Consider the following 12,087-nt stretch of genomic DNA (forward strand, 5'->3'; position numbering starts at 1 on the left):
AGCAGATATAATATTTGACTCAATAGGCTGTGCAAGGTAATTCTCATAATTAAAAAAACAGAATATAATCTACGCAAAATTTTCACGACCTTAAATAACATGTTAATTTTATTTTATAACTATTGCACTGTAAAAAAAACATAACAAAAACAAGAATAAAAATTCACAATTATTAAACATCCGTAAAAAATATCTATTCATTTAAAACTTTCAGACTTTTAAAAAATATGTAGATAGATTTAATATTAATATTTTTATTCAATTATATAAAATATAATCGATAAGAAATTGTCAGAAAAGGATCGAAAATTCGGGTTACAAAAAATATAACAGATTAACATGCACAATTAAAAGTATAAATCTTTTAACAGAGTACAAGAATATAATTTTTTTTATGTAAATGAGTAGCACGTTGCAAATCACATTCATAACTACTACTATATATACTACATATATACTACTATATATACTACATACCTATATTTTATAGTTTACTCTATCTTCCATTTTTTCGATAATAATTTTGTAAGTAATTTGTGTTAACTCTTAAGATAACCCAATTTATGTTCAAAGAATGTAACGTATTCAAGTAACAAATGCACGCACGGATATGAAATATCTAAAACAATGTTGCTAGAAAGGAGTGAGTCATGGTTGCGTATACTTCGATAAAGAAGTCATATTATAAGTGTTCTTGCTGTAAGAAATACACATTTGCTGTTTATTCGGCATTTTAAATCGATCATCTCGTTACTTACAAAATTTTCAAAATTCACTAGAAAATTTTATTTTAGCTAATACATCACAAAATCATCTCGAAAATTGTCAAGAATATTATATTCCAAACTTAACATTTTGCATCTTTAATGCTCCGAGATGTCAACAATCAAATTGTGCAGGTAAAAGGAATGTTTGAGATACGATAAAACATTCAATTGATTTACGTTCATTTACATTTGGAAAACTCAATCATTTTCTAGACATATACATATACAAACAATTATACGCTTTGTAACGCAATATTTAATCAAACATTTTCTGTACAGATTTTTAGGCAATTTTTCTTTCTGAAAAAAATAAAAATTTCAATTTATATAAATAATTTTAACTTTAAATATCCCAAATAATTAGGATCATTATTTGATTCATTGTGTAGATTAACGTAATAAAAATTATAATCAATAAATTTAAAACAATGTGTAGTAAAATTATATATAATTGTTTTCTTTTATTTATCAATCATTGTCCTAGATACATTATTATGTAGATACAACATTCAGTAGTAAGTTATTTTATTTCAAGTATAAAGATAACATTGCTTCTATTATAAAAAGATCAAGATATTTTATATTTCTTAAATATTTCTTAATTATTTATAAGATTGTTAGTATAATATATATGCTGTTAAAATAAGAAATATACATTTCAAAATATGTATTAAATGCAACTTGTATTTTAAACAGAGAAAAAATCTCAATACACTTAGTATCATATTTCATTTTACACAGAACTGACATAAAATGAATAAAGTAATAATGTAATAAAGTAATAAAATAATACTAATAAAGAAAGTAATTAAATTTAAATTACATGTCATTACATTATCTAAAAAAAAAATGTTTTTTTTAATAGTTAAAATTTTATCAATAAACTGAGTCATTTCTTTTCTAAATGGACAAATGCAATTTATAAGTACCACAAAACGAATGAAACACATTAATGCGTTATGAAAAACTGACCTATACGCTTGCGCAAGCTTCAGTCAGGAAACACATGCAGTATTTTTCTATAAAAAATAAACATCTGTTCAATTTCCCACAATACACTAATAGCTTAATCGCTAGCTCTTTTTCATATTTATTAAATTGTGTATATTACAAACTCAAAGTGGAATTTTTTTCTTATAACATTACGTTATTATACATTATTATACATTATTTATATTAAATTAGATAATATATGATACAATTTGCAAAAATGATAAATTATAAAATTTTCTATCAATGAGGGAAAATGCACATCTTCGCTGACTTTTTTGTTGTCAAATACGTTTACATACTCGTAGAATAATGATCTGTATTACAGCCAGATACTTTAGTCTCAATAAAATTCTATTACTCGCTCTTGGTTTATGGCCTTATTATCAATCAAATTTTGTTCGATTTCAAATTGTTTTAATTCTTGGTATTTTAATAAGTTTTATTATATTTCAGGTATTGTAAATAATATTTCGCTTTTTTAATTGTCTCATGTAATAAGCTACTATGAAAGTTACTAATCGTAGTAATAATTGGTTTCCATTTATAATCGCTTCAAATATTAATAAAAATGATATAGCTGCTTATAATTATAATTATAAAAGTTTTATTATACAGCAGATTATTTTAAATTTTTAAAAATTTTTATCATAATTCACTAAACAAATAAAAAAACAGTTATTTAATGCATTTTCAGTTTAATGCATTTTTTTTACAGTTTACAATATTTCTGACTGCAGAATGCACTTCTCTCCTTATAATAAAACTTCTTTCTTTCTCTACTTTTTTCATTATGTATATAATAAAATATAATTCATTTTGGATTAACTCCGATAATGTAAGTTGAGCTTATAAAATGTGCACATTCAAATAAATATCCTTCATAAATAGGTTTCCATACACAAAAATGTTCTTCAAGTTTCCCAATAAGAAACACATTAAATATTATAAAAGGTAAGACTTTTGTTGGACAGACTACAAGAAATCTATAACGAGCTAAAAGATGAGAACGAAATCAACATTATGGAAGAACATGGAAACAACACGAAACATTATACTATTACACTTATAAGTAAGATAACATATGTTAACATACATATTTTACATTTCCATGTAAAATAAATTAATCTTAAAAAATTAAATAATTAATTTAATTTCAATTTTGATATATACTTCTATAAATTATTTTTTGATATTTAGAATATAAATTTGTATTGATAAAATACGGAAAACAAACATATGAGCAAACATATTGTCATAAAATATATAATTTCATTTAATATAATATTAGATCTAATATAATTATTATATTAGAAATAAGAAAAATATTATACGGTTGCAAAAACATTTTATAATTAATAAAAGAAAGATGATGATTGGGAAAATAATTAGAGAAATAAAAATTCAAAACATATCATAATATTTCAAAATGTTAAAAAAATAATAAAACTTATACAATAACTTTTTGGAAATATTTTCAGTTTTTACCATATGTGCCGTATCTATCCATACTACGACGCCATTTTTGATGCCGGTGCTTAATATTATTTTACATATAAATAAATCTCAGTCATATCAAATACATGTCATAACTGAATATTTTATCGATCAAGAAAAATATTCCTATTTAATTTTGTTACACGTCAATATAGTTGTATGTATAGGGGCGGCTACATTAACAGCAACAGGTACAATGCTCAGAGGATGTCTCATACATGCTTGTGGAATGTTTAAAATTGCCAGGTAAAGAAATAAATCTAAGAATAAATACAAAAGTTATAAATTTATTAATAAAACCTTAGTTTTAAATCAATATATATGCCAAAATTATATAATCAATTTATAGTTATCGCATTGAGCGAGCAATGACAATGAAGTTCAAAAAGTTTAGTACAAATAACGAGATTATGATTTACAAGGAAATAGGTTGTGCCATCGACATCCATCGTAAAGCTATGAAGTTGTATTGGTTTATATAGTATATGTGATATCAATCTATATATATATATATATATATATATATATATATATATATATATATACAAAACTGTGTTTCTATAGAATTTGTAATAATACTTTTTTTTAAGGTATTCCGAATTTTTATTATCCAGTTTTGAAGGATCATTCGCTTCATTAATATTAGTCGGTGTGATTTCGTTGAGTCTCAATCTTTTTTCAGTGAGTCGTTTTTTGCATTTCTTATATTCAATAATCTGTATAAATCATTTCGTGATGTTTAAATTAGAAGACTAATAGATAAAAATTATAATAAAATTATCACAAAAAGATAAGAGACAAATTCGTCTGTAATTTATAAAAAACTTTCAAAAAAATTATTCAGATCATATTTATATTAGTGTTGTAATTTTATAGTAATATATATTTTTGTATGTAACATAATTGTTAAATACACATAAAACATTAATAATAATTATAATATTTTAGGTTTTCCAAACTGCATCGCTTGGAAATAATGAGGAATGCGTAATGCATATTGTTATTTTGTTTGTCATTCTTTTATACATGTTCTTAGCTAACTATGTCGGACAAGAAGTTACAGACCACAATAATTACGTACATTCTACTGCGTAAGAGATTGTTTCGTACTATATTTGTGTGACTAATATTGTTGAATATTATATTTACTTGAATAGTAAAATTAATAAAAATGGTAATATATTAATAAATATGGTAATTATATAAATATTATACTAATGTGAAAATAATCAATACATTTTTATATATTCGCTGTATTATGATTGAATGCAGAAGGAAAAGGCGGATATTTTTAATTTGACAAAAGACAATTAATTTTATGGCACAATTCCTAATAATTTCAATTTTATACAGTATATACATACAATATACGCACGAATGCAACGTACGCATGCACGCACGCATGCACATACGCATGCACGCAAGCACTATGCTCACGCAACATTTATGATAATAAAGTAGTAATTTTAAAAAATCTACGTATGCGTATATACACGCCTTCTCTCTGCCCGTTTTCTCATCCTTTCTACAATTGCAATGACAACTGAAAGGAAATTTATAAATATCAAGCAGTCAGCAATTACTTAATCAGAACTTATTTATTTATTGTGATTATTTTATAGGTACAATGTTCGATGGTACATAGCACCCATACATACACAAAAATTAATTCTCTTTATATTGCAAAAGGGTAGCAAAGTCTTCGTTTTAAATGTTGGCAAATTATTTGGTGCATCGTTAGAAAGTTTTGCCACGGTAATGATAATTATACATCATACATTATAATAATTATAAATATTTTCGCATTCTCATGCAATAGAAGACATATTTCATTACAGTTAATAAAAGCATCGATGTCTTATTTCACCTTTATGTGTTCTATGCAGTAAAGCAGATATATTATTTGACTCAACAGGCTGTGCAAGGTGCAATTCTCATAATTAAAAAAACAGAATATAATCTACGCAAAATTTTCACGAACTTAAATAATATGTTAATTTTATTTTACAACTATTGCACTGTAAAAAAAACATACAATAACAAAAACAAGAATAAAAATTCACAATTATTTAAATATCCATCAAAAATATCTATTCATTTAAAACTTTCAAACTTTAAAAAAATATGTAGATAGATTTGATTGATTAATATTTTCATTCAATTATACAAAATATAACCGATAAGAAATTGTCAGAAAAGGATCGAAAATTCGGGTTACAAAAAATATAACAGATTAACATGCACAATTAAAAATATAAATCTTTTAACAGAGTACTAGAATATAATTTTTTTATGTAAATGAATAGCACGTTTCAAATCACATTCATAAATTATACTACATATCGATATTTTATAGTTTACTCTATCTTCCATTTTTTCGATAATAATTTTGTAAGTAATTTGTGTTAACTCTTAAGATGACCCAATTTAAGAATGTAACATATTCAACTAACGAGGGCATGCACGGATATGAAATATCTAAAACAATGTTGCTAGAAAGGAGTGAGTCACGCTTGCGTATACTTCGATAAAGAAGTCATATTATAAGTGTTCTTGCTGTAAGAAATACACATTTGCTGTTTATTCGGCATTTTAAATGATCATCTCGATCGATCATCTCGTTACTTACAAAATTTTCAAGATTCACTAGAAAATTTTATTTTAGCTAATTCATCTCAAAATCATCTCGAAAATTGTCACGCACATTATATTCCAAACTTAACATTTTGCATCTTTAATGCTCTGAGATGTCAACAATCAAATTGTGCAGGTAAAAAGAATATTTGAGGCGATAAAGCAATCAATTGATTTACGTTCATTTAAATTTGAAAAACGAACTCAATCATTTCTAGATATATAAATATACATACAATTATGCGCTTTGTAACGCAATATTTAATCAGACATTTCCTGTACAGATTTTTAGGCAATTTTTCTTTCTGAAAAAAATAAAAATTTCAATTTATATAAACAATTTTAACTTTTAATATCCTAAATAATTAGGATCATTATTTGATTCATTGTGTAGATTAACGTAATAAAAATTATAATCAATAAATTTAAAACAATGTGTAGTAAAATTATATATAATTGCTTTCTTTTATTTATCAAACATTATATCGTTATGTAGATACAACGTTCAGTAGTAAGTTATTTTATTTCAAGTATAAAGATGACGTTACTTCTCTTATAAAAATATCAAGATATTTTATATTTCGTAAATATTTCTTAATTATTTATAAAATCGTTAGCATAATATATATATATGCCGTTACAATAAGAAATATACATTTCAAAATATGTATTAAATGCAACTTGTATTTTAAACAGAGAAAAAATCTCAATATACTTAGTATCATATTTCATTTTACACAGAACTGACATAAAACGAATAAAGTAATAATGTAATAAAATAATAAAGAAAATAAAGTTAAATTTAAATTACATGTCATTACCTAATCTAAAACAAAAAATATGTTTTTTTAATAGTTAAAATTTCATCAATAAACTGAGTCATTTTTTTTCTGAATGCAATTTATAAGTACCACAAAACGAATGAAACACATTAATGCGTTATGAAAAACTGATCTATACGCTTGCGCAAGCTTTAGTCAGGAAATACATGCAATATTTTTCTATAAAAAATAAACATCTGTCCAATTTCCCACAATACACTAATAGCTTAATCGCCAGCCCTATTTCATAATTATTAAATTGTGTATATTATAAACTCAAAGTGGCATTTTTTTCTTATTTTACATTACGTTTATATGAAATTAGATAATATATGATACAATTTGCAAAAATGATAAATTACAAAATTTTCTATCAATGAGGGAAAACGCACATCTTCGCTGACTTTTTTGTTGTCAAATACGTTTACATACTCGTAGAATAATGATCTGTATTACAGCCAGATACTTTAGTCTCAATAAAATTCTATTACTCGCTCTTGGTTTATGGCCTTATTATCAATCAAATTTTGTTCGACTTCAAATTGTTTTAATTCTTGGTATTTTAATAAGTTTTATTATATTTCAGGTATTGTAAATAATATTTCGCTTTTTTAATTGTCTCATGTAATAAGCTACTATGAAAGTTATTAATCGTAGTAATAATTGGTTTTTGTTTATAATCACTTCAAATATTAATAAAAATGATATAGCTGCTTATAATTATAATTATAAAAGTTTTATTATACACCAGGTTATTTTAAATTTTTAAAAATTTTTATCATAATTCACTAAACAAATAAAAAAACAGTTATTTAATGCATTTTCAGCTTAATGCATTTTTTTTACAGTTTACAATATTTCTGACTGCAGAATGCACTTCTCCCCTTATAATAAAAGTTCTTTCTTTCTCTATTTTTTTCATTATATATATAATAAAATATAATTCATTTTGGATTAACTCCGATAATGTAAGTTGAGTTTAAAATGTGCACATTCAAATAAATATCCTTCATAAATAAGTTTCCATACACAAAAATGTTTTCCAAGTTTCCTAATAAGAAGCACATTAAATATTATAAAAGGTAAGACTTTTGATGGAGAGACTACAAGAAATCTGTAACGAGCTAAAAGATGAGAAGGAAATCAACATTATGGAAGAATATGGAAACAACACAAAACGTTATACTATTATAATTATATGTAAGATAAGATATGTTAGCATACATATTTTATATTTCCAATGTAAAATAAATTAATCTTAAAAAATTAAATAATTAATTTATAATAATTTGAATTTTGATACATACTTCTATAAATTATTTTTAGATATTTAGAATATGAATTTGTATTGAAAAAATACGGAAAACAAACATATGAGCAAACGTATTATCATAAAATATATAATTTCATTTAATATAATATTCGATCTAATATAATTATTACATTAGAAATATGAAAAATATTATACGGTTGCAAAAACATTTTACAATTAATAAAAAAAAGATGATGATTGGGAAAATAATTAGAGAAATAAAAATTCAAAACATATCATAATATTTCAAAATGTTAAAAAAATAATAAAACTTATACAATAACTTTTTGAAAATGTTTTCAGTTTTTACCATATGCTCCGTATCTATCATTACTACAACACCACTTTTGATGCCGGTGCTTAATATTATTTTACGTACAAATAAAACTGAGTCATATCAAATATATGTCATGACTGAATATTTTATCGATCAAGAAAAATATTCCTATTTAATTTTGTTACACGTCAATATAGTTGTATGTATAGGGGCGACTACAGTAACAGCAACAGGTACAATGCTCAGAGGATGTCTCATACATGCTTGTGGAATGTTTAAAATTGCCAGGTAAAGAAATAAACCTAAGAATGAATACAAAAATTATAAATTTATTAATAAAACCTTAGTTTTAAATCAATATATATGCCAAAATTATATAATCAATTTATAGTTATCGCATTGAGCAAGCAATGACAATGAAGTTCAAAAAGTTTAGTACAAATAACGAGATTATGATTTACAAGGAAATAGGTTGTGCCATCGACATCCATCGTAAAGCTATGAAGTTGTATTGGTTTATATAGTATATGTGATATCAATCTATATATATATATATATATATATATATATATATACAAAACTGTGTTTCTATAGAATTTGTAATAATACTTTTTTTTAAGGTATTCCGAATTTTTATTATCCAGTTTTGAAGGATCATTCGCTTCATTAATATTAGTCGGTGTGATTTCGTTGAGTCTCAATCTTTTTTCAGTGAGTCGTTTTTTGCATTTCTTATATTCAATAAACTGTATAAATCATTTCGTGATGTTTAAGTTAGAAAACTATCAGATAAAAATTATAATAAAATTATCTCAAAAAGATGAGACAAATTCGTCTGTAATTTATCAAAAACTTTCAAAAAAATTATTCAGATCATATTTATATTAGTTGTAATTTTATAGTAATATATATTTTTGTATGTAACATAATTGTTAAATACATAAAACATTAATAATAATTATAATATTTTAGGTTTTCCAAACTGCATCGCTTGGAAATAATGAGGAATGCGTATTGCATATTGTTATTTTGTTTGTCATTCTATTATACATGTTCTTAGCTAACTATGTCGGACAAGAAGTTACAGACCACAATAATTACGTACATACTACTGCGTAAGAGATTGTTTCGTACTATATTTATGTAACTAATATTGTTGAATATTATATTTACTTGAATAGTAAAATTAATAAATATGGTAATATATTAATAAATATGGTAATTAAATATTATACTAAATGTGAAAATAATCAATACATTTTTATATATTCGCTGTATTATGATTGAATGCAGAAGGAAAAGGCGGATATTTTTAATTTGACAAAAGACAATTAATTTTAAGGCTCAATTCCTAATAATTTCAATTTTACACAGTATATACATACAATATACGCACGAATGCAACGTACGCATGCACGCACGCATGACCATACGCATGTACGCAAGCACTATGCTCACGCAACATTTATGATAACAAAGTAGTAATTTTAAAAATCTACGTGTATATACACGCCTTCTCTCTGCCCTTTTTCTCATCCTTTCTACAATTGCAATGACAACAACTGAAAGGAAATTTATAAATATCACGCAGTCAGCAATTACTTTATCAGCGAACTTATTTATTTATTGTGATTATTTTATAGGTATAATGTTCGGTGGTATATAGCACCCATACATACACAAAAATTAATTCTCTTTATATTGCAAAAGGGTAGCAAAGTCTTCGTTTTAAATGTTGGCAAATTATTTGGAGCATCGTTAGAAAGTTTTGCCACGGTAATGATAATTATACATCATACATTATAATAATTATAAATATTTTCACATTCTCATAATGCAATAGAAGACATATTTTATTACAGTTAATAAAAGCATCAATGTCTTATTTCACTTTTATGTATTCTATGCAGTAAAGCAGATATATTATTTGATTTAACAGGCTGTGCAAGGTAATTCTAATAATTAAAAAAACCGAATATAATCTATGCAAAATTTTCACGAACTTAAATATGTTAATTTTATTTTATAACTATTGCACTGTAAAAAAACATAACAAAAACAAGAATAAAAATTCACAATTATTAAATATCCATCAAAAATATCTATTCATTTAAAACTTTCAGACTTTTAAAAAATATGTAGATAGATTTGATTGATTAATATTTTCATTCAATTTTACAAAATATAACCAATAAGAAATTGTCAGAAAAGGATCGAAAATTCGGGTTACAAAAAATATAACAGATTAACATGCACAATTAAAAATATGAATCTTTTAACAGAGTACAAGAATATAATTTTTTTTATGTAAATGAGTAGCACGTTTCAAATCACATTCATAAATTATACTACATACCTATATTTTACAGTTTACTCTATCTTCCATTTTTTCGATAATAATTTTGTAAGTAATTTGTGTTAACTCTTAAGATAACCCAATTTAAGAATGTAACATATTCAAGTAACGAGGGCATGCATGAATATGAAATATCTAAAACAATGTTGCTAGAAAGGAGTGAGTCACGCTTGCGTATACTTCGATAAAGAAGTCATATTATAAGTTTTTCTTGCTGTAAAAAATACACATTTGCTGTTTATTCGGCATTTTAAATCGATCATCTCGTTAGTTACAAAATTTTCAAAATTTACTGGAAAATTTTATTATAGCTAATTCATCTCAAAATCATCTCGAAAATTGTCACGCATATTATATTCCAAATTTAACATTTTGCATCTTTAATGCTCCGAGATGTCCACAATCAAATTGTGCAGGTAAAAAGAATGTTTGAGGTACGATAAAACATTCAATTGATTTACGTTCATTTACATTTGGAAAACTCAATCATTTTCTAGACATATACATATACATACAATTATTAACACGTTTTATAACGCAATATTTAATCAGACATTTCCTGTACAGACTTTTAGGCAATTTTTCTTTCTGAAAAAAATAAAAATTTCAATTTATATAAATAATTTTAATTTTAAATATCCCAAATAATTAGGATCATTATTTGATTCATTGTGTAGATTAACGTAATAAAAATTTTAATCAATAAATTTAAAACAATGTGTAGTAAAATTATATATAATTGCATTCTTTTATTTATCAATCATTGTCGCAGATACATTATTATGTAGATACAACATTCAGTAGTAAGTTATTTTATTTCAAGTATAAAGATAACATTGCTTCTCTTATAAAAAGAGATATTTTATATTTCTTAAAAATTTCTTAATTATTTATAAGAAAGTTAGTATAATATATATGCTGTTAAAATAAGAAATATACATTTCAAAATATGTATTAAATGCAACTTGTATTTTAAACAGAGAAAAAATCTCAATACACTTAGTATCATATTTCATTTTACACAGAACTGACATAAAATGAATAAAGTAATAATGTAATAAAATAAATACTAATAAAGAAAGTAATTAAATTTAAATTACATGTCATTACATTATCTAAAAAAAAATGTTTTTTTTAATAGTTAAAATTTCATCAATAAACTGAGTCATTTCTTTTCTAAATGGACAAATGCAATTTATAAGTACCACAAAACGAATGAAACACATTAATGCGTTATGAAAAACTGACCTATACGCTTGCGCAAGCTTCAGTCAGGAAACACATGCAGTATTTTTCTATAAAAAATAAACATCTGTTCAATTTCCCACAATACACTAATAGCTTAATCGCTAGCTCTTTTTCATATTTATTAAATTGTGTATATTACAAACTCAAAGTGGAATTTTTTTCTTATAACATTACTTTATATTAAA

At 24.0% G+C, this 12,087-nt stretch overlaps 2 protein-coding genes across 2 annotated transcripts; both read left to right on the forward strand.

Moving 5' to 3' along the window:
* The first annotated feature begins 2,780 nt into the window (after positions 1–2,780).
* LOC148938224 (odorant receptor 43a-like) lies at positions 2,781–5,175 on the forward strand. Its single transcript, XM_089075660.1, has 7 exons — positions 2,781–2,829; positions 3,239–3,500; positions 3,604–3,717; positions 3,845–3,935; positions 4,203–4,345; positions 4,877–5,009; positions 5,093–5,175. The coding sequence occupies exons 1-7, from the start codon at positions 2,781–2,783 to the stop codon at positions 5,141–5,143; spliced, it is 843 nt and encodes a 280-aa protein (XP_088931786.1). The 3' UTR covers positions 5,144–5,175.
* A 2,628-nt stretch (positions 5,176–7,803) lies between these two features.
* Positions 7,804–10,211, forward strand: LOC148938225 (uncharacterized). Its single transcript, XM_089075725.1, has 7 exons — positions 7,804–7,909; positions 8,325–8,586; positions 8,690–8,803; positions 8,919–9,009; positions 9,271–9,413; positions 9,942–10,074; positions 10,161–10,211. The coding sequence occupies exons 1-7, from the start codon at positions 7,804–7,806 to the stop codon at positions 10,209–10,211; spliced, it is 900 nt and encodes a 299-aa protein (XP_088931851.1).
* The last annotated feature ends 1,876 nt before the right edge of the window (positions 10,212–12,087 follow it).

This window comes from Pogonomyrmex barbatus, unplaced genomic scaffold (genome assembly GCF_055798465.1).
Source record: "Pogonomyrmex barbatus isolate J1 unplaced genomic scaffold, ASM5579846v1 scaffold1, whole genome shotgun sequence".
NCBI lineage: Eukaryota > Metazoa > Arthropoda > Insecta > Hymenoptera > Formicidae > Pogonomyrmex > Pogonomyrmex barbatus.